This window comes from Furipterus horrens, unplaced genomic scaffold (genome assembly GCF_987537825.1).
Source record: "Furipterus horrens unplaced genomic scaffold, mFurHor1.1.pri manual_scaffold_1, whole genome shotgun sequence".
Taxonomy (NCBI): domain Eukaryota; kingdom Metazoa; phylum Chordata; class Mammalia; order Chiroptera; family Furipteridae; genus Furipterus; species Furipterus horrens.
In genome coordinates, this window is record NW_028327171.1 from 115,463,740 (window position 1) to 115,491,302 (window position 27,563).

The window sequence follows — 27,563 nt, forward strand, 5'->3', positions numbered from 1 at the left end:
CCATAATAGGAGTCAAATAAATGTGGTCCACACTTGTTTTAAATTAGTGAAAGGATGATCAAGTGAAATCCATAAAATTTCTGTTTAGGTCTCATTCAGAATGAATTATAATGTACAATTAATAACTACTTTTTGCAGATAGTTATTATGAAGTAATAAACAATTCGGTTGTGTCAGACATACAGGTTAATCCACAAAGCAGTGCCACCTGTCTTCAAGAGATGTTAATTCTGGCACTTTTAGTTTCGCTAGGGCCCTGAGGGAATTTTAAGAAATGATGCAAAATTCATTGCCCTCAAGGCTTAACCTCTAAAAGTAACCCACTATGGTTAGATTAACTTGGAATTTCTTTGTGTGGAGTTAGGTCATGGCTGCCAGATTTCTTTATTTTTTACAAGACCCTTGTTTACAGAATTGATCTGATTACTTCTCAGATGATTAAAAGAAGTGCTTCATTATATGTGTTTTTAGATTTTATCCCTAATTTCTTATGGTTCTGAGAGATGAAAAGGTATGCACAAGTTTGCCTTCTACAGCCTCCTCAATTCTACTTCAGAAAGTGAAAATCTCTAAGTGAAACAAAAGCAGCTATTCTGCCACTTTACTTGGATGTTATATATTTAGTGAGGTGAAGGGGAGACTGGAATGGGATGAAGGAAATCAGGGCCACCTCTGGCCACTGGCTTGATCCTTTTAGGCCTCAATTTTCTCAAGTAAAAATTACAGGGCAGGATGAATTTGCAGGTCTTCCCTAGCTGTAATATCAGTTGGAGGTAATTTTTTTTTTTTAAATTTCTGTTTATTGTATAACTGAGATAGTGAATAAAAGTAATACAGTTACAGGATTTAAGGAGAAACTTTAAAATGGCTAACTATAGTTTAAATTCATCTTGTCCAGTAGGGCTTTTTGATGGAAATATTCTATATCTGTGCTTTCTGATATGCTAGCCACTAGTCACACATGGCTTTTGAGCTGTGAAATGTCACTAATATGACTGAGGAACTTAATTTTAACTTTAATTAAAACAAATTTTAATAGCCACATGTAGCTAATAGCTACTGTATCGGGCAGTGCAGGTTAAATTCTTAAGTATTCAAAGGGAATTCCTCACGTTGATGTATGACAATCTTGTTCTTTAGTGATTGCAACTAGAACTCTTAATTTTAGAATTTGGCAATTGATCTCCAAGTCTCAATATTGAAATATTTCTTCAAGCACATCTTCCATTTCTAGTTGCAATCAAGTATAGATAAGGTACTGTGACCTTTCCCAAAGATCCCTGAGTCTACTCGGTAAATATATGCCTATCTCCCTGACTTCTTTAAAGCTTTGCCATCCTTCTGAAGACTGTATGTGTCTACTAGTCAACCCGTAGACTGCTATCAGTCCCTCATGGGGTTACATCCTGTTCCTGTAGTAAACTTTATGTGACCTGTAGCAGGTTTGGGGATGTTGAGAGTTTTAGCTTCATATTTTTTATGAGCTTTGATTCTGAAAAATTGAATTTGATGCCACTTTTAAAAATACTTGAAAAAGTTTGTAGTCTTAAAATCTTGAGCCATGGGCAAGATGTTTTTAATATTAAAATATCTAGGTCACTAGGCCATAAAATCAGTTGTCACTTGAATGAATTTTTCATTAGGTCTGTATAAATTGCTTAAGCATTGCAAATCTTACATTCTTGGAATTTCTGTGTGTGAGTATCACAAAGATTTTATCCTGAAATTCTAGACCTTTGAAATGATAAAAGTTAATGTAGAGGCATTGTTTAGGGTTAATGGTTGAAATTATTGAGCCATGTGCTGAGCACTTAATCTATGAGATAATTTATATAAATTTAAGTTTTTATACATGGCATCCCAGATCACAAAACCTATGTTCTCCTTGAAACTTAATTCAGTCATACGGAGTCTGAGAGCTACCAGCGATAAAATGTATCCCACTGTGGCTCTGAAGCACATCCTCCTGGAATCACACACACTGGTTAGTTCTGTATTGAAAGATAAAGGTGTTACTCAATCAGTCATTTGTATGAGTTTTGAATAGAGGGAAATCAAAGGCATTTTCTATCAAATAAAATAATAAAGGCCTATGTTAAAAACTTCAAGTCAAAAACATCTAGTGCAGAAGAATAAATACCTTCTTATTCCCATAGTATTTCTTCTCCCTAGAAACTATTAACAGTTTAAGTTTTCTTTTTTACAAATGGAACTAAATTGCACCTTGCTTTTTTGCTTATAATTTTTAAAAGTCAGTTATTGAGGTATAATTTACCTATGGTTATATACACTGTAATCAAGATGTATAACATCTCGTTCCCTCCAAAAAGTCCCTTTTCTCTGCATTTTTGTGACCACCACCATAATCAAGGTATGGAACACTTATATCACCCCCCAAAGTGTCCTCTTTCTGTCTCAGGTTTGTTGTTTTTTTTTTTAATTCTCATTTGAGGATATGTTTATTGGTTTTGGGGGAGGAGGGAGAGAGAAGGAGAGAGAGAAATATAAACATTGGTTGCTTCCCATTGCGCCCCGATCAGGAATTGAACCTGCAACCTAGGTGTGTGCCTTTGAGTGGGAATGGAACATGCAACCTTTTGGTGTAGGGATGACGCTCCAACCAGCTGAACCACTGGGCCAGGGCTCTGCCTTAGTTTTAACAGCTGTGTCGAATTCAATATAGGGACTTAACCTAAATTTTCCTAAATCACCCCTCATAGATTCATATTTAGGTGGTTTTCAGTCTTGCGATTCAAACAAGGTGTAATATCTTCTAACATTAATCTTGGTGTCTTTTTACAGCTACAGATAGAGGATAAATTCCTAGAAGAGGAATTACAGAATAAAATGGCCTCCCTAAAAAGTTGGACTAGTTTATGGATGAAAGGGCCTGTTAACTCTTATTAACACCGGGTGCCACTAAATTTAATTTTTTGCTAATTTGTTAAAATATTAGCAAAATAACTTGCATTCATAGTGTTTTTTCCCCCCTCATTTTAGAACCATATCAAAAAGTTCACACAGAAAAAAGCCATAACCAATGTTACTTATGGTTAAAACCACAATGTGACAGGAAATGTAAATAGCAAAACTTTACCTTTGTTTCTACTATCCCAATATAATTTTCATTTTCTGCTTGTCTATACTTACATTTTATAATTACACATGTACCTTTTAATTATCCTCATGCCATATACATAACTTGTGTGTATATAATTTGTTTTGCTTTTTTAAAGGTCACTTTATTTCCTGAATTTTTTTATTTTTTCTCACAATTTTCATCTTCATGTTTCTTCTAAGTTTTGACTATGGTGCAATTCAATCATTCCTCTTCTAAATTTTTTTAGACTTTTTTTACAGTTATGAACAGGCTTCATTTTTTCAGTCCTTGAAAATTATTTCCTTGGGATGTTTTTACTAGTCTGATTCTTCTGGGTGTAAATATATTGGCACTGACATTACAAGGTATAATTTTATCATTTTAAATACTTTTTGTCACTTCATTGGGAATTCAGTAACTTTTCTCTGAAGAAGGAAGCAATTGTACATCAATTTGCTTCTATGCTTAATCTATTTTTTTCCTCTCTTCAATTCTTTTGCTTTTTAAAAATTTATTTTTAATTACAGTTTACATACAGTATAAGTTTCAGTTTTACAGCATAGTGGTCAAATACTTGTATACCTTATGAAGTGAGCACCGGAAAAGTCTAGTACTCATCTGGAACCATACCTAATCATTGAAATATTAATGTTATTCCTATGCTCTATGTCCTCGTGATTATTTTTATAACTGGCAATTTGTACTACTTAATCCCTTTATCTTTTTTTGCTCATTCCTCACCTTCCTCCAGTTTGGCAATTATCAGTTCTCTGTATCTATGAGTTTATTTCTGTTTTGTCTGTTCATTTAGTGTGTTTTGTAGATTATATGTGAAATAGTACAGTATTTGTCTGACTTATTTCTATTAGCATAATCCTCTGGGTCCATTCAACCTCTTTCATTTTAAATTATTTTTATTTTAATTTTTTTGATAGGAAAGGAAATGGGGTTTATTTAAATTTAACAGATTCAGAAAAACGGTAGGTTTCTACAGTCATATCCCCACTCCCTTTAAAACACCCCAAAACACTTAGTACTGCCTTTCCCTGCCAAACCGGGCCTCTTTCAGAATATACCAGTCAGAGGTACCATCTTTGAGAAAACCAGAAATCCATGGCTCCGTATTCCTGGTCACAGTTCAGCATTTCAGGCATCTCCCACTAACCCATGCTTGGTTAGGCAGGTCCCTGCAATTCCAGCCTCATCAGCCATCCCGCTGTGTTCTCCAGGCAGGCTTCCCAGTGGGTCTTCTCTTTCTTACTCCAGACCTCATGGCAGACTCTCTCTCCAAACCACGTGGCTTACCCCCTTACACCCCAGACCTCCTAGCTGACTCCTGTCTATACCCTTTCAGACCATGTGGCTTCTCTCTTTTTTCATTTTAAAAATGAAAATATGCTTACCTGTAAAGATTTCATACTCACTTTGCAGAAGTAATTAATCCACTGTTATTTAGTAAACTAAAATTTTAAATTAATTTTTTTTCTCAGTAGATTATTATTTACATCAATAGTTCCCAAACTTTTTGGCACCAGGGACTGGTTTCATGGAAGACAATTTTTCCACAAAACAGGCTGGGAGGTGGGGGACAGGTTTCAGGATGATTCAAGCGCATTACGGTCAAGCTCACCTCCTCCTGTGCACCCTGTTCCTAATAGGCCCTGGCTGGTACCAGTCAGTTGTTGGGGACCCGATTTACATGTGTCAATATTTTAGAATTACCAAACAATATGCAGTGAAGACACTTTATTCCCACCCCACCACACACACATACTCGGTTCCCCTTCTTGGAGGCATTTGATATTGTCAGATTCTTGTGTACTTTTTAAAACACATTTTATGCATTTTTGAGCAAATGCATGTATGTGCTCTGTGAGTGTGTTTTGCACATATTTTCTTAGATAACTATTTGCATTTAAATTTTTGAAAAGCAGACAATATAGCCCTTGACAGTGTGGCTCATTTGGTTTGGTTCACCAAAAGGCTTGTGTTCACCAAAAGGCTGGTCAGGGCACATACCTAGGTTTGATCCCTGGTCAGGGTGTGTGGGGGAGGCAACTGATGGATGTTTCTCTCACATCGATCTCTCTCTCCTCCTCTTTGTAAAATCAATAAACATTTTAAAAGATTTGTTAAAAAAGTAGATAATACATGTTCATGGTTCAAAAATAAAGTCTTGAATAGACCCCCTTCTATCCTGCTACATACCATCTTTCAATGAGTCTTTATGCATTATAGAAGCAAATAAGGTATATATTTTTGTTTTTTCTTCCTCCTGTATCTCTTAGACTAACCTTTTCACGCCTAATAAGGCAGTATAAAATAGTTGTTAAGAGCAATGGTTTAGGGCCAGCTCTTTGCATTCAAATGTCTGCTTTGCATTATATCTGCTGTGATTGTGGGCAAGTTATTTAATCTGTCTGTACTTAGAATAGTACCATCAATAAGAAGTATATGGATTTGCTAATAGTAGTGTTTTTATTATTAAGGACAGTGACTAATAAAATACTATCAAAGAATCAACCCTGGCCACCTGGCTCAGTGGATTGAGCACTGGCCTATAAACTAAAAGGTTGCCAGTTTGATTCCCAGTCAGGGCACGTGCCTGGGTTGCGGGCCAAGTCCTCAGTTGGGGACTTGTGCGATAGACAACTGATTGATATTTCTCTCCCTTCCTTCTCCTCTCTCTAAAATAAATAAAATCTTTTAAAAAATAATATCAAAGAATCAGTATTAATTTGATTAATATTAGTGATATATATAGGTATGGGTAAATTCATTTAACAGAAAAGGATGGATGGGGCTTATCATTTGCTTGAATTCTACTTACATTTTAGAAAACTAGGAAACAAAACTAAAGCAGTTAAAAATACTTTGTTTCTTATTATGGGTTGATGGTTTTTATGTTATTGCACATACTTGTTTAAATTAAACAGATACACTTTATGTAATGAAAGTGTCCCAGAAAAGGTGAAGGTAGAGATGGCTGCTAAGAGTATGAACTTCTTTGCATAGAGCATCACCTTTTAAAAGTGTTTTCTCATGCTTTTCCCACTCAAATTTGGTTAAAATACATATTTACATATACTATTTAGTTTTAGATGATAATAGTTCAATTTTAAAGTTCAAAAATTTAGGATCAAATCATTAAGTAACATTAAAAGTTTTTAAGGCAAGCAGTAGGCTGGAGGACGAAATTGTCTTTCTATTTAATTTGTTCATCCTCAATCCTTATTTTTAAGTAAAAAAAAATCAGAGGAACAATCAAAGCTCTCTTCCCCTTTCTACCTTCAGATTCCCACTACAAAACAGTTTATCTTCATTGTAGAAAATGTAATAACGGGAATGCTGTACACACTGGTGTTTTTTGTTTTTGTTTTTAAGATAAGCAGTATCATGAATATTTTAATATCATTAAATTATGTATAGTATCGCTTATAATAGGTGCATCATATTCTATTTAGCACATAGGCCATACTGAAATTTATCTTGTATTTGTTGCCTATTCAAGGGCATTTTAAAAATAAGCTGTATCAATACATATCTGGTAGATAAATGTTTTTGGACATATGTGTTTTTTTAATGATAAATTCTGAGATATGGGTTTATAGGGTTTGAGGGTATGTACTTTTTTCATGCTTCAGATCGTTGGTCTCTCCCTACATGCTTGCCCATGCCTGTTTGAGATGTGAATTACTCCCCTTCTGATTATGTGCAAAATCATTTTCCTTTGCCTCTAGAACCATCTTTTCTTCTTCTCTACTTTCTGTTTTTCTATTCTTTTATATCTTTCCTCCTTGCCACCTATAACTTCATAGAAGCTGGATTTGATCCAGGCTAGAGAAGAAGCTGTTTCAGGTGGTCTTTACCTCACTCTTCATCTGCTTGTTAGTGCATTTTGCTGTATAATGTGTTCTTGGGGCTCTTCTTGTATAGCACCCAGTTTTTTGAAGATCATTTCTCTCAGTTTTATAGATTATGATTTTTACTTTTGTGATTTTTAGTGACAGGTAATCTATTACATTGTAATGTGACCCCATGTTCTAGCATAATGATTAAGAGAACTGTCTCTGCAGTCTTCTTGTAGATCAGGTTCAGATCCCAGCTCCTGTTCTTGTTCACTAGTTTTGGAATTGTTGTTTAACCCTTCCAGTCCTCCTCTTCTTTCATTTTGTAAAATGGAGATAGTGGTAATACCTTCCTCAGGATTTTGTTAGGATTTCAAGAGGTGATACATGTAAGTACTCAATACTTTGTCTAACATTTAGTAATTACTCAGTAGGGTATCTTTTCTTATCATCTTATCTGACATGTGAATGAAGCAGGGGTTATTTTTCTCATTTTGCATTTGAGTAAACAGGATCGGAAAGATGAGATACTTTTTCTGTCATCACACCTAGAAAGTGGTAGTGTCTGAACCTGAATTTAGGACTTCTGTCTTAAGAGCTACAGCAATGTGGGAAAACTAAAGTGAGTGACAAGAATTGTGCCTAATAATTAGGATAATACAGAAACAGCATGAAAAGTTTAAAAAACTTTAAATACTGGAGCTTGAGAAGTACAGCTCCAAAAAGCCTTGGCTAGCCTACCAGCAAGTAGGTGAGAAAAGGAATGGTTCCTGGGCATCTTGGCATGGAAAGAGAGGTTGCTATATATGTCGTCGGCAGCCGTCCGTCTCGAGAGACGATGGTGTAGCTTCTTAAGAGTCTATCTGCACCGCGGAGAATGGCTGTGCAGTCCGACTCGGGAGTGACATGGTATCTGTCTCCTCCCGTGTTGAATCGACATCTTACGATGACGCTGGAGTGTCCTCTCCAGTGAAGCTGAAGCTACAGAGCCTGGGCAGGGTGATATGGAGGGTCTGCTGTTGCCCATGCAGCAGACCCCCCCTCTCTTCGCAGCTGAAGGGTCCAAGGGAAAGACGGAGTCAATACAGCTTGGCTTCAGGTGCGCCGCAGGAGTTGCCGGTGTTGACTACAACGTCAAACCGCCTTAGGGACTCCGGCTCCGGATTTTCTGTCGGGGTTTACTCCCTTAGCCTTTCCCCTGAAGAGGTATGCCGCAAGGCAGCGGAGGTTTTTTGGAGTCAGAGTTTTCCTTCTCTGATGTGCCCTGACTGGAAGATCGAACCAGCGACATACATATATATATATATGTAAGGCTCCCAGACACAAAGACCAAGGAGTCTTTATAAAGTTTAAGAAGACTAAGTACTAGGATCAAAACATATAATAGGTTTCTGTACTTTGGATCAAATTAGGATGGAGTCTTGTTTTAAATATATATGACTGATTAGGTTTTTATCTTAACTTTCCTGACAGGGCACGGTGCTGATGTGAAATGTGTAGACTGGCATCCAACAAAAGGGTTAGTTGTTTCAGGAAGTAAAGATAGTCAACAGCCAATCAAGTTCTGGGATCCCAAGACTGGCCAGAGTCTTGCAACACTGTAAGTGATAGGAACCCCACCTTGCTCCCTAAACAAAGAGAACAAAGCTGCTTGTGTTTTTTAACTTTTAGCTTTCTCGCCTCTCATGTATTTTTGAAGAAGTAGTGTAGACAACAGATACACTGGTATCTATAGCTTTCTTATTAATTAAATATGGTTTATCTCTGAATTTCTACTGAAATAAGGCTAGATTTTTATTTTGCCTCATATATCTAAATTTAATTTGGGTATCTCAGGGGTGGGGTGGGTTAGAGATAGAGAAGGTGGTGGTTATTACTATTCTGACTTATTCTTCCTCATTATAAACATTTTGGCACTGTAAGAAGTTGGTGTGTATGCCCCTTACTACACATACAGCTCAGCTTTGTCCATCTCACTACATCTATTTATAGAGAAGTTTTTCCTGCATTTTTGAATTAGTTCCCATTTTTTTTATCTGAGGTGCTTATTTATGATGCAGCTACATAACAAAACTTTCTCTTTGAATTATCTGTAAACATTCACAGTGATATGAATATGTTGTTAACGTTTTTTGACCAAGTAGCTGTATCCTGGTCCTTTTATTGGGAATGAGTCATATCTAGAACGAGCTGGTGGAAGCAAGATTGCCATGTTACATACCTCCAATTGCCACAGTCAACTTGAATGCCTTGGGAATGGTTCTTCTTGAAGCTGTATTGTGCAGGCCTCGCCTTGTTGCAATGTCTTTGAGTTCAAACGAATAATCCCATCCTCTTTTTTTTTTTTAAAGATTTTATTTTTAGAGAGAGGGGAAATAGGGGAGAAAGGTGGGGGGGGGGGACATGCCTCAGTTGCCTTGTGTCTCGCACACCCCCAACTGGGAGCCTGGCCCTAGGCATGTGCCCTAACTGGGATTTGAACCAGTGACCTTTTGGTTTGCAGTCCGGCACTTAATCCGCTGAACCACACCAGCCAAGGCTCCCATGCTCATTTTTATGTTTCATCTTAATGAGAGGAGCTTCATTAAATTTTAAAAATTTAATGAGCTTTATTGAATAGTAATTTATATGTTCAAATGCTTCCCCTGCTTCAAAGATAAACTTTTATATCCAATTGAAGTTCTGCTGCTATTTTAACTGGTTAAAGAAAACAGTGCTTAGATAAGGGACATTGTTTTTGTCATTGACCTATTTATTTCAAATGTAATTGTAACTGTGGCCCTGTAATGTTATTTCTTCATGCTTGATTACTTCTTGGCTAAGCCGCTTGCCATCTTGACCCATGTGCTTTTCAACAAAAATGACCATTATATGGATTTAGACTTGTTTTGAATTCTTACATTATTTTCTTGGTACTTTGTTTCTAGTCATGCCCATAAAAACACAGTGATGGAAGTAAAGTTAAATCTCAATGGCAATTGGTTACTCACAGCATCACGTGACCACCTCTGTAAACTTTTTGATATCCGAAACCTTAAAGAAGAGCTTCAGGTTTTCCGTGGTCATAAGAAAGAAGCCACAGGTCAGTGCTGTCAGATACGCTTCTCATTCTGACTATTGCCTGTGGTGCTCTGAAGTCCTGATAATTTTGTCTTTCCCTATGTATTTTACAGCTGTGGCCTGGCATCCTGTTCATGAAGGGCTTTTTGCCAGTGGAGGATCTGATGGCTCTTTGTTATTCTGGCATGTTGGGTATGTAATACTTACTGTGTGAAGAAGTTGTATATTTTATGAAAGTATAAAACATGATAACATTTGTATTTTTTCTGAGTGTTCATATGTCCTGTATCAGGGACTGCCTGCAGTTTTCAATTTTGGAATCCCAGCTTGGAATAGAAAACTTAGTACCTTTATTTTTGGATATGGAAGTCATTAAGAGTGAATAAAACTGACATTCTTTTTTCTTACTGGTGAAATCATTCATGAAGAATTTACCCCTCTGAATTGCTTTTTGGGTAATGATGACATATCAATACCCCTGAAACATGTGGAATTGACAAATTCAAAGTAACAGGCTTTGGTAACTTTAGCCTCTCTGTTCCACTAAAATAAAGTGGTTTTTAAAAAATTAAAAAAAAAAATTTTTTTATAACTTCTTTGAAAAAGACTTCTTTCTGTGGTGCTGTTACAGGGTAGAGAAGGAAGTGGGTGGGATGGAGATGGCCCACGAAGGAATGATCTGGAGTTTGGCTTGGCATCCTCTTGGACATATTCTCTGCTCAGGCTCAAATGACCATACTAGGTAAGCTTTATATAAAAAAATAACAAGGAATTACTATATTTATTGAGCAGAGGGAAATAAGTATGTATATTTTTTATTGATAGATTGATGTCTTAACTTATTCCATCTTATTCTTAGGAACATTTTTGTGATGGCTTATAAATGCATATATTACAAAAAGGAGATTGGGTATTGAATATGACCTTGTTATTTGAGTTTTGTTTTGCCTTCTGAGTAAAAATCTTTCTACATTTTAAATTTTCAGAAAAAAAGCGTTATAAAATTGTTGCGTTTACCAGGGGACTGCTTAGTACTGTTAAGCACCAAGAAATAAACTGAAATCATGCTTTCCCCCTTCCTCTATCTGCTTTTATTTTGCAGTAAATTCTGGACCCGAAACCGACCAGGTGATAAAATGCGAGATAGATATAATCTAAACCTGTTGCCAGGAATGTCCGAAGATGGAGTAGAATATGGTGAGGCTCTTGCATGTTAATCCTTTGAAATTGGATATTCTGTTAAAAAACGTTAAGTATTGAGAAGTATTTAAAAAACAAATTTTAGTTTTTTTAGTTTATTGATTTGTAAATCACTGAAGGTTTTGTTTTTATAGAAGTATTACTTTTATTGGGCCACTACATTTATAAAAATCTCTGTTGAGCCCCGGTTGGTGTGGCTCAGTGGATTGAGCGCTGGCCTGCAAACTGAAGTGTCCTCGGTTTGATTTCCAGTCAGGGCACATGCCTGGGTTGTGGGCTGGGTCCCTTGTTGGGGGCATATGAGAGGCAACCATCGATGTCTCTCTCTCACACACACACATTGATGTTTCTGTCCCTCTCTTTCTCCCTTCTTTCCCCCTTCTCTAAAAGTAAATAAATAATATCTTAAAAAAAAAAAATCTCTGTTGACAGTGGATATATTCCTATTTATAGATGACCTTGAACCTAATAGCCTGGCAGTAATTCCAGGGATGGGAATACCGGAACAACTTAAATTAGCTATGGAACAAGAGCAGATGGGTAAGAGAAGTTGTACCTGTAAATTTTATTTTTATAAAATTTTTATAGATATGTTTCTTTTCTTCATGATATTAAATTATTTTGGAAATGCCAAAATGGTTTATATTGAGAAATGTTGATATAAGTAATGTAAACTTCATAAAATTTAAAATCTACTCTTCCAAAAATGTGTTTATTGATGAAGTGGCCACTTTCTTTCATTTCCTTGACTAATTACTTATCTTTATGATAACAGGGAAAGATGAATCAAATGAAATTGAAATGACAATTCCAGGTTTGGATTGGGGAATGGAGGAGGTGATGCAAAAAGATCAGAAAAAAGTACCTCAGAAGAAAGTTCCTTATGCAAAACCTATTCCTGCTCAGTTCCAGCAGGTAAGTGGCCCCATCTCATTCATGCACTGGAGATTCTATTCAGTGAATCTGATTGAACTTCAGAAATACGTTTCTCTGGATTATCTCATTTGTTGAAGATATTTCTGTACTATAGATTCTTTTGGAGCATTTTTTACATATTTCAGGCGTTTTTAGACATAGTTCCCATCTGCTGCTTTGCAGTTAGTGCTGAGTTTGTCATGAATCTTCTCTAGATCTTATATTCTTACCTACTTATTATCATCCATGCTATCAGAGGAAGGAGGAAAAAGAGGCATGGAACAGAGAGTATGTTGACTTTCTCCTACATTGTCTTCTTCTGCTTTATTTGTCCCTCAACACAAAGTATATGTGCCCTTTTAAAGAGGCAGGCAAGCTTTGCATTCATAATAATATGCAAGATCTTACAGCTTTTATTAATTTAGTAAATTCTACCTAGTAAAATGCTTGCCAAATTCTATCCCTGTGTCAGTAAGAATTAGCATTAGAAATAAGGACAGCACATCAAGAGAGCCAACTTATATTCAGGAAGTTAGAATTAGCCAATGACATTATAGAATGATTTTCTCATTCTGTCATTATAGCTTACACACTTAGGGTATATTTTAATATTATTATCTTTTCCGAGGCTTGGATGCAAAATAAAGTTCCGATTCCTGCCCCAAATGAAGTACTGAATGACAGAAAAGAGGACATTAAATTGGAAGAGAAGAAAAAAACACAAGCAGAAATTGAGCAGGAAATGGCCACGTTACAGTATACTAATCCACAGCTTCTGGAGGTATGTAAAGCTCTTGAGGGGGATTCAGGATGATCAGAGAAAGTAGTGATAACATTGTTTATTGACATGCTCATAAGAAGAAGGGATAGGACTCTCAGGTGGATCTGATTAGCACCACCATTTCTTAGTGTTACATTAAGGAGCTAGTTTCTTACCAGATCAGTCACGCAGTGAGTAGACCTCAGTTAAATATACATTTCTAATAGAAAAGATAAAGCCAACCGTTTAAATCTGAATTTACTTATTTATCCACAGATAAAATAGTTTTTCTGTCAGCTTTAAAGCAGGTGGTTTGCTCTTAGTTTTCCTTCCTTTTACAGCTACTGAAAATGATAAACCATTAGTAAATTATTGGGCTTTTCCTGGTCACGGTAAATAATCCTGACTACTGTCTCCCAGCACCTCACTAGAGTGAGTCTGGAGGCCTGAGTGCCCTCTAAATTATCTGAATGTTATATGGACTCTGTTTATTGTTTGGGTGTTAAGAGGTTACTGCTTCATGTTTGTTTTGAGGTTCCCCCAGTGAAATAAGTGACAGCAATATTGTCATCTTCTAGGACTCTGGTTTATTTTTCAGGATGTTTTTCCTTTCTTTCTTTCTTTCCAGCAACTTAAAATTGAAAGACTCGCACAGAAACAGGTTGAGCAAGTTCAGCCTCCTCCTTCATCTGGTACCCCTCTCCTTGGACCCCAGACCTTTCCAGGACAAGGTCCAATGTCTCAGATTCCTCAAGGTTTTCAGCAGCCCCATTCATCTCAGCAGATACCAATGAACATGGCGCAAATGGGGCCTCCAGGTCCACAGGGACAGTTTAGACCCCCTGGACCTCAGGGACAAATGGGACCACAAGGTCCTCCATTGCATCAGGGAGGTGGAGGGCCACAAGGATTCATGGGACCACAAGGGCCCCAGGGCCCACCCCAAGGGTTGCCGAGGCCTCAGGATATGCATGGGCCCCAAGGAATGCAAAGGCATCCTGGACCTCATGGTCCTTTGGGACTTCAAGGACCACCTGGACCACAGGGTAGTTCTGGTCCTCAAGGTCATATGGGTCCTCAGGGTCTACCTGGCCCTCAAGGTCACATAGGCCCCCAAGGCCCACCTGGTCCCCAGGGTCACATGGGCCCTCAGGGACCTCCTGGTACTCAAGGTATGCAAGGGCCACCTGGTCCCAGGGGAATGCAAGGACCTCCTCATCCTCATGGGATACAAGGCGGGCCAGGGTCTCAGGGGATCCAAGGTCCTGTGTCTCAGGGACCTCTGATGGGATTGAATCCAAGAGGAATGCAGGGTCCTCCAGGCCCTCGAGAGAACCAGGGTCCTACTCCCCAAGGCATGATGTTGGGCCACCCACCTCAAGAGATGAGACCTCACCCTCCAAGTGGACTACTGGGACATGGCCCTCAAGAAATGAGAGGTCCTCAGGAAATGCGAGGCATGCAGGGACCTTCACCTCAAGGATCAATGCTGGGCCCTCCCCAAGAATTGCGAGGGCCTCCAGGCTCACAAGGTCAGCAGGGTCCGCCCCAGGGCTCTTTGGGACCTCCACCTCAGGGTGGCATGCAAGGACCCCCTGGACCTCAGGGACAGCAGAACCAAGCAAGAGGGCCACATCCATCCCAAGGGCAAATACCATTCCAACAGCAGAAAACAGCTCTGTTAGGAGATGGGCCCCGGGCCTCCTTCAATCAGGTATTTATTTGCAACTTGTGGGCATTACACATTGGAAAGGTATACTCTTGCACTGAGGCAGCACTTTCAAATGCTGTGAAAAGCAGTCACAGCTGATATAAATGTCTCTCAAGTGGTGGTAGTGGCCTGAGAATAGCAATACAGCCAAAGAAGGAAAGAAGAATAATTAAATAAACCATTAAATATATTGCAATATGAATCTTCTCAACCTATGTTTTCTAATAGATGTTCTTCCAGAATAGATTAACTTTCAATTAATATAGTTCTTAATTGTTTCAGGACCCCAAAAGACCATTGGCCCTGGGGAGGAAACATGGGTGCCTCTGAGCCTGCTGTACTCCCTTTTCTGGGTCCTTTGCTTTATAGCATGATGTTTCATGGGCCTGCCAGTAACAGAGCCACCTCTTATCTGCCTGCTGGCTCTACTTTTAAAGATAGTATGCGTCTTTAACTTGCTATTTTCATTTTACTGAATGCTTTCAGAGGTCTTTCAGTCCAAAATTACACATTCTCAAGTGGTGACCCTTTGGATAAAATTTTGTTCAAGTTGTTTTCAGCTTACTTATAAAAATATTTACAGGAAGGAGTGTTTCTATAGAAATTGGCCTTTTTTTTTTTGACAATTCTGTTTTTATTAGCTAAGTTTTGTTACCTATTCCCTGAGCTTGTGTTTGAGAGGGGGCGTGAGAACAGTTCCTGTTGTTTGGGGAGAATTATAGAAAGACTGCATAAGCATGGGTGCATTTAACACTGTTCGGCTCTGTGGTTTTTATGTTCTTGTGAGTTTCACAGTCCAGAAGCATTATTTGGGTGGGTGAGTGAGTGAGCTAACGCTGACTCCCTGACGCTCCGTTCACTTGGAAGAGGCCAGGCTGCAGATACTATGTGTAGAAAATACACCCTGTTAACAACTCAGAGAATTTGTAATGCGAAAGTGACCATTGAATTTACTGAGTTAAATAACTAGCTAAATAAGTAGATTATGTGGTACTCTTCAGTAGATCTTCCAGAACTTAAAAATGTCATAGCAATGGAGAATCTGATGGCATTTGAGTTTATTTCCAGAATTTATTGTGCACTTCCGAGAGTTTAGTATGAGTTTAATAAACCTAGGTTTACCACCTTGAATTGCTGTAAAACTTGAAGTGTTATATATTTTATTAATACAGAGTGTATTTATATGTGTTTATAATAATTAACCTTGTGGTAGTGAATTAACGGTTTTAATTTTGGAGGATAAAAACATAATGCACTTCAGCTTCCACATTATGACTAAAATTACAAACATGTCAGATTCAAGAGACAGTTCTGAGTTTCTGGGACAATTTAATAAGAGTTTTTATTTTATCATATAATAAAAGATTTTATATCTGAAGAGCATAATGGCTGTAAAGATTTGACATATAGAAGTACTGGTAGAATGAATATGAAGGTTTGAAATAGGATATTTCAAATCTCAAAAGTTGCCTGATCAGAATCTTTGCTCATATTTTTTATATGCTGAAATTTGACATTCTTCACTTTGACCAGGTGAATTATTTAAACCAATTATTTGTATTGGTACTATTTACCGGAATTGCTTTCAGGTATTAAGTGAACAGCATGAAAGATATTGATAAGAGTTGTCCTTAGGTAAAATGGACAGGCAACGAGAGTATAGAAATGACTGGTATTGTGTTTATAACTGTAGTGCTATGCCTCCTATCAAAACTATTCTTTCAAGGAAGCTAGTTTGGATCATGAAAAGAATTTTGCTATTGGTGGTTTTGAAACTGAGCTACTCTTGTAGTAGATCCAGTCACTAAATGCATTTTTAATATGTAGGAATGCCTATAGATGTGTGTGTGTTTGTCAACAGACCTGATCCAAGGTCACTGGACACTGTGGGGAACCAGAGTTTAGACATGGATAGATAAAAACACAGAATATGCAGACTAGGGACAAGGTTGGGTTTAAGAGCATCAGAGCAACAGGTTTATATCAGAGAGAATCTGCAAAACCAAATGAATCCAACAAGATCCAGGTGACTGAGCTGGAATGAGCGGTAGGGTGCTGAGGACAGGGGAGTCTGGAAGGTAGAAGATAAGAGGGAGGTGAAGGGGGAAGGCTCATGTGAACACCTTGTTCATCAGGAGCCCAAACCTTTCTTATTCTCCTATTGCCTCCTTTCCAAAGCCAGCCCTGATATCTTGTGAGGATGGTTTATTTTCTGTGGCTAGAAAGAAGCTGTGGATGCCAGAGGACAGCTTATCTGTCCTGGGAGATTGCCACAGCTTTCCTTTGCCAGGAGTTCCTCTGTACAGTGTCATTATGTTATGATTTCTGACTTTCTATTGAGGTTCTTGCTTGGCATAACAAGTAAAGATCTAGCTTTAAATAAAACCTATAAGCAACTTTAAAATATATGTTTCCTTTTATTACAGTAAGAGAAGTATCTATCCCAATTTAATGACAGTTTTGTTATATCACTAGCTATACTGTTTACTGCTAGAGGCTTTCGGGCAACCTCATGTTTTTATCTTGTCACATTATAATAAAATTGCTATTTATGAAGCACAAGCCTATGATTTCACACCCCCGCTTTAAAAACATCTTTTCAGGAAGGACAGAACACAGGCCCCCCACCCCTGATACCAGGCCTAGGGCAGCAGGGAGCACAAGGTCGCATCCCCCCTCTTAACCCTGGACAAGGAGCTGGCCCTAACAAAGGTAAATATCTGTTTGGCTGAATAAAAGATTTTATTTTACCACCTTTGGGTAAATCTTACAATAAATAGTTTTGTTGGTAAGTAATTGATAGAATGATTTGAATCTTTAGGAAAAATAAGAGCACAGCCATTTCAGGTAATAGCTTTGTTTTATGTTGCTAGCATTCATAGATTTGCTTTAGTTAGCCACAAATGCTGCCTGGAGGCAATAAGATCCTCACTACCAGAAACTGGTGGTGAGACATTTGGACAACCCCCAGCAACAGGGCCTAGCCTCTGGCGGTTTTGTCCCTCTGCAGGAATGGGAGTGAGGCCAGTGCTCATCCAGTGCAGTGTGTCTTGTAGCAGCTGGAGAGCTGAACTGTTTCATTTTAAATTTTTTGATGGGATAAAGAACTCAGAGGTTTCAGCAGTGTTTTTAGTACCACTTTTCCCTCCCCCAAAATTGTGTCAAGTATTGAATTATTTAGCTGGTTACATTGTTCTCCACCATTTGAAAAGAAAAGAGCATATAGAAAGCACAGAGATGAGGACTGTCAGTATTTAGTTAGGTGTCAGGCTATTTTGAAGTTAAGACTTAATCTTAGGAGTTGAAAGAGCGCGCTGGAAGCCAGAGGCCCAGTTCCCCAAAGAATTAAATTCTTGCAGCATACATGCACACCAACATGAAGAACTGAAACCAGAGTACAGTGAGCTGCAGGCTGTTGGAGAGTTAGGGGAGAGAGAGGACTGGGAGGGTATGTGGATGCAGGGAAGTGGGGAGGTGGAGTTGTTACATCAGAGGGGAGGACACAATTGAGAGAACCTGAGTACATTGAAGATTGCATTTCAAAAAACTTCACTCTTTTTAATTTTAATTGGTTAAGCCCACAGCACCTTGTGGTACATGTTAGGGTTCTTGCCCCATTTTACCAAATTACCATGTCAGCATTTTTCAGCTTCAGGACTTTGGGAATTTAAAGCTTAGTCTTGAATGTGAGGTGTTAGAGATAGGGATAAAGGAATTAGGAGAATGTTTATTCTCATCTTATGGAAGTGGTGGCCAACAGAGAAAAAGAAATAACAAGCACCAAGAACCAGCCTTTGGAATTTGGGGACCCTAAGAAAAGAGTCTTTTATCCACAAGGTGTAGCCATCAACAAACTGAGAGCCGCCTGTCTTCCTCTCCCCTGCCCTATGTCTGTCTCCACCTATTTCCCTCTCCTTGTTCTTTCCCTTTTCTCTTTCTCTTTCTTTCCCTCTCCTTCTCTTTTTCTTGTTCTTCCTTCCTCCTCTCCTTTTCCTCCCAGGGACCAAAGGGAGAAGGGAGAGCCGAGAAAGGGGCCCTGCCATTCCCTACAGGATTAACCAGCGCTGCTGCCACATCCCTTCTAATTTGTAGTGGTGGGTTTCTTTCCTTGGATGAGCAGGGTACTTTTAAACAGATAGAGGTAATGGGAGGATTAATATTCATAGGTAAGTCCAAATGAAATAATGTTCCGCGTTCCCAGGTCACACATCTGCTGTATCTAAGGTCACACCAAGTTCAGGCAACATAAGTCAGTCAGAGTTAAGTGATTAGCTGCAGGAATACACTGAGAGGTAAGGGTCCTATCTACCGTAAGGAAACAGATCTAGGATATTTGCAGACTGAGCATGGAGAGGACTGGTTCATGGAGGAAAGGAGAGAACCCTTCAAATGATCTATTCTTGTACTCAGATTTCCAAGTTTTTTATACATGTTTGAGTAATCAGAGGGATTTAAATAGCCAAGAGAAATGAACAGAAATGAAGAAGGAAGGACACTGGAAGGGTGAGAATTATGGCTGCCTGTGATGCCAGGAAACCAAATTCAAAGAGTAAATGGCATGAGTGGGGCAGGTGGAGGACTTATACTGAAGTACAATACTTTCTTGTTTCAGAGGCAGGGTGCCCCTTTGTATCCACTTTCCAGAAATGCTTGATTTAAATTGTATGTTGACAGAAAATAAGTATTCATTTATAATGGCTGAAGTAGTTCAGGAGCCTGGAAAACAGATCCCTTCAATGTTAGGAGGTGAACTAAGTTGATCATCACAAGTTTAATTAGTCTCTTACCATTTTTATTCAGTACTTTTAATATATAACATATGTTCAAATATTTTAAAAAATATTTAGTGGATTTCCAAACACTGTTTGTAAAGAATGGTAATAATATTATAGATGAGGAATGTCATTCATAGAAAGGGGCAGAAAAAGTGTTCACATAAACCTTAAAACTGAAATATAGCAAGGCTGTTTGGTCACCAAGCAGTTATAAGAGAAGCCCATGGTTCCATGTGCCTTACAGAAGATTTAATTAAGAATCAAAGTATGAAGCCCTGGCTGCTGTGGCTCAGTGGATTGAGTGTCGGCCTGTGAGCCAAGTGTCACTGGTTTGATTCCCAGTCAGGGCACATGACTAGGTTGCACGCCAGGTCCCCAGTTGGGGGCCCGTGAGAGGCAACCGCACATTGATGTTTCTCTCTATCTCTTTCTCCTTTCCCCTCTCTCTAAAAACCAATAAATAAAATAAAGTAATCTTGTAAAAAAAAAAAATCAGAACTGTGAGTTAACAAGTCAAGTTGAACTATGGGTTAAAGGAGTGACATCATAGATGGTGGCAGAGAGCCCAGTGCCCTGTGATGGGCTTTGCAGGCCCTTATAAGTGTAGGGTTGGGTGGCAGGGGTAGTGCCTGGCTTGGGCTTTCTGGCCTGCACTGGGCATTTTCTCCTGTCTCCTCCCTGGGTATGGAGCAAGTAGGCAGAATGAAGTCACTGAAAGAATTGAGACAGGGGAAGGAAGCTCAGTCTTATTCCTTATGTTTTCTAAATTAATCACTATACTAGAAGGTGGGTGCATTTTAGATTAGTAATTTGCCCTATGTCAAGTTCCTTAACTAGTGAGTGATGAAGTTGAAATCTTCACCACAGAACCCTAGTTCTTTTTGTTATATAATGCCTTGGAGACATTTGTCCCCTAAGTATACTGAGAACCAAGGAGGAAAAGCATTTTAAATACAAGAATGCCTTCTAAAATATTAAGATGATGAAAACCAGACCTATGTTGGCAGGATTCCTGGAAGACATGGTAAAAGCAGTTTTGTTTCCCATAGGTGACTCACGGGGCCCTCCAAACCATCACATGGGCCCACTGTCAGAGAGGCGGCATGAGCAGAGCAGTGGCCCCGAACATGGTCCAGACAGGGGACCTTTCCGGGGCAGCCAGGACTGCAGGGGTCCCCCTGATAGGCGCGGCCCTCACCCTGACTTCCCTGACGACTTCGGCAGACCAGATGACTTCCATCCTGACAAGCGCTTTGGCCATCGATTACGTGAATTTGAGGGGCGAGGAGGACCTTTACAAGAAGAGAAGTGGAGGCGAGGGGGCCCCGGGCCTCCGTTTCCTCCTGACCACAGGGAATTCAGCGAGGGGGATGGCCGGGGCTCAGCCCGGGGCCCTCCAGGTGCATGGGAAGGCCGCAGACCTGGAGATGAGCGGTTCCCCCGGGATCCTGAGGACCCACGTTTTCGAGGGCGCAGAGAAGAAAGGTGGGGCAGACACTTTGTGGGTCTATTTTTTTCTTCCCTGGAGCTTGTCTTTTTTTATTTTTTCCCACAAAGTCTCTTCTTTTTCACTTCTAGCCCTATCCTCTTCACGTTTTTCAGTTAGACTTAAAAAAAAAAATTAAGCTTTTTAACATTTATGTGGTTCTTTTTTGTCTTTTACAATTTAGAAATCATTTTCTTTTGGCTTATCTTTTGGTTGTTTTAAAGTGATGGGAAGATATGTATACTATAAAGTTTCTGAGTCTAATTAGAAATCCCCAGGTTCTCTTGATTAGAATGATGAAATCATACAGATATCTAGATTAAGAATAAAGGAATTGTTAATTAGTCTTTGTGAAATTGCCTAAAGATCTTAACAAAATCAAATCAAACTGAAAAATAATCTTGCTGTTAAAGTAGGTCAAGGTCAGGCTTGAACACTCCACTTGCTTAAAATAAAAAAGGAATACAAGAAATACAGAGGAAAATAACGAAAAAAATAAAAAATAAAAAATATGGAGGAAAAACAAGAATTAGTGAAATTTCAAGTGAAACTCAGTAACTGATGATTATTTATTTTGTGCTAGATAGCCTCACTTAATTGTTACAGTGAACTATGAGACAGGTGTAACTGTAAGCGTTTTACAGATGAGGGATCACAGTGCCCATGCTCTTCAACACGCCTGCCTTCACTGCTTCAGTCTTCCCTTCCATGTCTTTTCTTATCACGGCGCTCACTGGTGTTAGTAGGTGACTGAGCTAAGGGTTGGCAATCCCCATTCTCATGGGATGTGTTAGAACAGATTGGCTGATAAAATGGCCATGAGGGTAAATAGAGGGTTAAGGAAAGCTATCAGAAGGGGGTTCTGGAAAAAAAAATTAAAGGCTCCCAGTTTTCATAAGGACCTTTCTTTATGATATCCAAGTATTCACTCCGAAATGGCTTTTTATATCTGCAAGTGCCTCATTTCCAATGGCTTTGGCATCAATGTGACTTTAATTAATTTCTTGAATCCCTGCATCTTTTGCAGTTTTAGATTTTGCTGAGCCTCAATTTGTATTACATTTCATCTATCAGTGATAGACTCACAGCCTAAACTCTTGTGCTTTTTTACAGCTTTGTGCTGGTCTTCAGATATGCCAATTGTTGCTTTTGTGCTTGCTGTTTCCTCTGCCTGTAACTCAGTTTTCCAAATGTTTGTGGCTCACGCCAGTGAGATCTCTCCTCCTGTTATATCCAGTTCCTTTATTCTGCTTTCTATTCCTTCATAGCACTTAGTGCTGTGTGACACTAAGTAATATATTTATTTCTTTATTACCTGTATCTCCCAGAAGCATGATAGCCTCATCTACCACTGTGTCCTCAGGACCTAAAGCAGTAGTGGTGTCATAGTAGGTGCTCAGTAACTTGAAGAAATTAATCTGTTCAATATGGAGAGGCGTTTGAGAGAGGTCAGTTTATTAGGCGCTCAGGCTGCCATAACCAAATACCATAGACAGAGTGGCTTAAACAGTAGAAATGTATTGAGTTGGCCAAAAAGTCCATTTTTTTCTATAAAAGTTACATTTTTCATTTTCACCAATAACTTTATTGATTTGGATATTTTGAGTGTGTCAGCTACCTCCTATTATTGGCTTCTAGTGGGTAGAGGCCAGGGGTGCTTCTAAATATCTTCCGATGCAGAAGACAGCCCCACAGCAAAGAATTACTTGGTCAAAATGTCAGTAGTACCAAGAAACTTCACAAACCACTTTTGACACCTTTGATCCTTTACAGCAGCTTCTTCATACACTGCACACATCTTTTTATTGTGTTTCAATTGTGTTTTTACCTTCCTTGAAATAATAAAGCATAATATGCCAAAAATGTTGTATGTTTTCTTTAATCTTCAGTATTAAAATGGCTGCACAAAAATTCACCAGTTATCTTGATAAGTTTCTTTTTTAAAATGCACACTGATATGACAGCTGTCACAATACAATCTAACAAAATTGTTTTGAATGAAGTTAAAGACAACTAAGCACTACCAGAGCCATTGTATGGAAAAAAATGTAATGGATTTTTTGGCCAACCCAATATTTTCTCACAGTTCTGGAGGCTGGAAGTTCCAGAGCATGATCCAGCAGAACAGGTTTCTGGTGAGGTTTCTCTTCCTGGCTTGCAGACTGCTCACCTTCTCTCTGTATCCTCACATGGAAGAGAGAGTGTGAGCAAACTCTTCCTGGCTTCTCTTAGAAGGGCACTAATCCCTTAATGAGGCCCCCAATCCAATGACCTCATCTAACCCTAATTGCCTCTTAAAGGCCCATCTCCAAATATCACATTGGGGTTAGGGTTTCACTATGTGATTTTGACGACAGAACATAAACATTTAGACCATAACAGGAGCTGTTTCCTAATTAGGGCAACTTAGATTCTCTCTGTCCTTTTGGGTCAAAGAAGAGTCCTGCTGTGTCTCGGGCTTCTACCCTGACTCTGTCTCAGGGAAACAGATCCCTCTGTTTTTACTCTTCCTGCTCATCTGGCCACTTCCACCCTCAATATATGTTGTTGTTCAGCCAGTGTTCTGGTCATACCTCCTTTGTAGGAATATGGTTCATAAGTTACCTCAGGGCCAAGAAAGTTATTAAAAAGATAGCTGAGAGGTGGAGTGAAAAAGAGGAAGGTCTTTTTATGGTAAAACATCAAGTGATAAATGTAGGAGTGGCAGAATTGGAAAATCACTTTTATAGCAGTTAATGTCATAGTTGATTCAGGCAAGGATCATCAGTGGATGCTAAAATCATTAGGTAAAAGATGGGGGGAAACAGGTGAGTCTCACACCCCACAGATCACTTCATTGCAAAGGAGAAAATGTATCTTTGCAACAGTGAAATTTGGTCGCCTCACCACTTGCACATCATAAGCAATGAGACAAACTGGTGTCACTGAGAAGGTATAAGTAGTTTGGCCAAGAATGAGGAAGCAATCAGAAAAATTCAAATTGTGGTACACTTGGGTGGACCTTTCAAAAATGTCAAGATCACAAAAGATAAAAATAGGAGGGGGACTGTTTTGGATTACGGTAGAGCAGAGACATGTGACTATCGAATAGCAGTGTGATTATGATCGAAATCCATTTTTTAAAACTAGAGGACATTTTGAGGACAACTGGAGAAAGTTGAATGAGACTAGAATAAATAATACTGCATGTTAAGAGAAAGCGTGTTCTTTGAAGAAACAGGCTGCAGTATTCAGGGCTGAAGTACCACGTCAGCAGGTGATTTTAGAATGGTTTAGAAATGAATTTGGAAACAGGTGGATAAAGAAGATAAAGCACATGTGCAAATTCTTAAGAACTGATTAGGTGGAGGATGTATGGGCTTGTTCTGTTTTTTCAACTTTACTGTAAATTGCAAAATTTTCAATATGAAATGGAGTAAAAGATCAATGAATGGAGACTCAAGAAAAAGTAGAAGTCCTGGCCTGAAAGGAAGTTCACAGGCACTGGCCCGTGTAGACTAGTGCCTTGCCTCACCACCTTCTGATCCTGTGGCTTGTTGGTGAGCTCCTGCTGGCAGGCCCTTGTTCTTCCCACAGGCTGTTGCTGCTTCCACAACACTGGACCGATTTAACTTCCCAGGTCCAGAATTCCTGAGAGATAGTGAAGTTTACGTGCCAAGACACCAGCCTGCCTATAAGCCAGATGTCTACCTGTAAACCAGTCAGCTGTGGAATGGGCCCATTGGGGAAGTTTATAGTCACCCCTGCGTAGAGACTGTGGGTGGCCCAGGGTAGATGGCAGAGCAGATGCCCTAGAACAAGTCTAGTACAGTTGGCAAGCATGAATCTATACTTGCCTTTATTTCTGATTATGTAAGTATTAAGTATTCGTTATAAGAAATTAAATGATAATGGAAAGTATTTGGGAGGCAGTGGTAAGGAGCCTGGGCTGAGGGGCAGGACTGACTGAGTTCAAATGTGAACACTTAGGGGTGTCCTTAAATAAATGACTTAACCTCTGTGCCTCGGTGTACTCATGGGTAGAAGAGAGTTAAGCATCTTCATATGTGGTTATGAGGATAAAATGAAATAAATAATACATATAACGCACTTGACATGATACAAACATTTAAAAAATGCTATTTGTAAAAGCCTGAAAGAAAATCAAAATAATCCTACATTCTGATATGTTTACTTCCTGCCTGTTTTTGCCTGTAATATTGGAATTGTAAAATGTGTACTTTAAACACACTTTTACTTTGTTTTTCTCCCATTTAACGTTGTATTATATTTTCTTAAATGATTCTTTGAAACATGAACTTAGAGCTGGAAGGTATTTCATTGATGGACATTCTGCTGTTTTTCCTCATAGCTTCAGAAGAGGAGCCCCCCCAAGACATGAAGGCCGGGCTCCCCCAAGAGGCAGAGATGGTTTTCCTGGTCCTGAAGACTTTGGTCCAGAGGAGAGTTTTGATGCTTCTGATGAAGCTGCCCGCGGAAGAGAGCTCCGGGGACGAGGCCGGGGTGCCCCACGAGGTATGTGCTAAGGACACTGGCTCTAGGAAGGGCAGGGCAGGAGAGGTAAATGTTTGGAACACACCTAAAATAGTGTATGTGGTGTTGTGTTGTTTTGTTCCATTGTGTAGGAGGAAGGAAGGGTTTACTTCCCACTCCTGATGAGTTCCCCCGTTTTGAAGGAGGACGGAAACCAGACTCCTGGGATGGAAACAGAGAGTCAGGTAAGAAAGGAGAACTGCCTGTGGCTTATGGTAACTTGAGACAGCACTTAAAAGGACCCTGAGGGCCTGAGACACCTCCAGGTCTACAAGGTCCTCTGTTTTCCAACTCACATCTCCACCTGAGGCTGGATTGTTTTCATTGCCTTCACCTAACAGCATTCTATCATAGGAGATTAGAGATTGAACTGTTAGTTGGCAGAATCCATCTTCCTTTCTCATTTCTTTATAAATGAGCCAGACATTTATAAAGGGATCTGTCTAAACATGAAACAATAGCATTCTTTTTACTGAAGTGTTTTGTTTTTGGAAAATGTAATTAAGGGAATTACAATTTTCTCAGTCTTAGTTGCTAATGTGGCAAATATTATTAGATATAACTCATAAATGAAATCTTTGGGATCCTCAGTAACTTTTAAAGAGTGTAAAGATCTCTTGAGACTAAAAAGTTTGAGATCCGCTTTTCTGGACCTTACCTGCTTCTTATTTAAGTGGTATGTCTATTTCTAATCTTGACTTTTTAAATGTACTCCTGGTGTAACTTATACCTGGTAGGTGTTCAGTGAGTGTTTTTAGCATGAATGATTGTCGTTGGTTCTCAAGTTGCTACTTACTCTTAATAGTATAATTTCCATCTGCTGTAGATCACACTGTAATATAATGAGATTGTCAGATTCTGAGCCTTGTTCATCTCTGTTTCTGTTTCAGGGCCAGGTCATGAACATTTTCGGGATGCTCCTCGCCCTGATCATCCGCCTCATGATGGTCATTCCCCCGCTGGCAGAGAACGATCCTCTTCCCTCCAAGGCATGGACATGGCATCCCTGCCACCCCGAAAGCGCCCCTGGCATGATGGGCCAGGGACCTCTGAGCACAGAGAAATGGAAGCGCCTGGGGGTCCTTCTGAGGATCGAGGCGGCAAAGGTAAGTGGCGGCCAGTGATTCCAGTTCTGGAAGCTATGGATGCCACGGGCCTGGCAAGAAGGTTTGCAGGGGCCATTGAAGGCCTCGTCTCCAGGCCAGCCCCATCCTAGCATATGCCTGTTCCATTTGTCCCCTCCTAGGGTGTAAAGGGTCCTTTCTCCATTCTGCCCTCCAGGGCTTACGCTGTATAAAGGCACATGTTCCCAAATGTGGTACAAATGCAACTGGCTCGGGATTACCCCACAGCCAGTCAGAGCTCTCTCTCATAACTGCAAGTTCAGTGTCCTCCACTTGCTTTCAAGAATCTCTGCTTTGTTCAAGTTCAGCTCTTTGTCAGGGTGTCCAGCACGATCTCTGCTGGTGATACCTTCTGAGACCCCTGCTCTACCTGGCAAGTGTGCTCTCTACTGATGGCTGCTCTGAGCCCTGGAGGGTCTTATCAGTGGCAGGTGGTATTGCCCTCTTCCATGTTCTGGGGTTTTTTCTTAGTGTGGGCCTGGAAGAAACACTGTTTATGCCCACAGTCACAAAGACTTTGGGGGAACTAGGTCTGGGAAGGGTTGTCTTCAGGTAGGGGCAATAGATTATTTCTACATCTTGAAACTGTGGATCTTTATTTTAGATGCAGCACTGACTTAGCCAGGAGTTGTAGCCACCAAATGCTAGCTAGCTACATCTCTGGCCTCGGGTTAGGCTGGGCTGCTGCATATGTGCTGTGGTTTGGAGGCTGCCAAAATGACTGTCCATTGGCCCCAACTTGTGCCCACTCCTCAGTTAACCTATATCTCTGACAAAGTTCTGGCTTTTGTTCTTGACAGTTTTTTGGTTCTTCTCAGAGCAAACCCCTCAGAAATTACTTACGTCACTAGGATATCTCTCCATCCAAACACACATTTTGTTGCTGGTCTGTATGGGCACACAGGATACCTTTGTAGGTCCTTGGCCACGGCTACATGGCTAATGAAATTAATGTCCCAGCTTCTTTGCCTTTGCACCTTCTGGTGGGTCCGGACTGTACTTTGTGTGAAAAGAAGCCAAAATTACTCATTTCCTAACCTCTTCGCCCTAA

General features: G+C 39.5%; 1 protein-coding gene across 3 annotated transcripts in view; it reads left to right on the plus strand.

The window, feature by feature from the left end:
• WDR33 (WD repeat domain 33) overlaps positions 1-27,563 on the plus strand; it is a 107,244-nt gene that overhangs the window by 77,837 nt on the left and 1,844 nt on the right. For 2 of the 3 annotated variants that reach the window (XM_090278926.1, XM_090278929.1), the window contains exons 8-21: positions 8,422-8,548; positions 9,876-10,030; positions 10,122-10,200; positions 10,640-10,750; positions 11,111-11,205; positions 11,662-11,748; positions 11,984-12,123; positions 12,752-12,904; positions 13,512-14,597; positions 17,198-17,306; positions 20,419-20,854; positions 25,207-25,370; positions 25,481-25,573; positions 26,279-26,494. In XM_090278926.1, coding sequence (XP_090135052.1) covers positions 8,422-8,548; positions 9,876-10,030; positions 10,122-10,200; positions 10,640-10,750; positions 11,111-11,205; positions 11,662-11,748; positions 11,984-12,123; positions 12,752-12,904; positions 13,512-14,597; positions 17,198-17,306; positions 20,419-20,854; positions 25,207-25,370; positions 25,481-25,573; positions 26,279-26,494 — 3,051 coding nt within the window. The remainder of the gene's footprint in view (positions 1-8,421; positions 8,549-9,875; positions 10,031-10,121; positions 10,201-10,639; positions 10,751-11,110; positions 11,206-11,661; positions 11,749-11,983; positions 12,124-12,751; positions 12,905-13,511; positions 14,598-17,197; positions 17,307-20,418; positions 20,855-25,206; positions 25,371-25,480; positions 25,574-26,278; positions 26,495-27,563) is intronic. The other variant, XM_090278933.1, reaches the window with a different exon arrangement.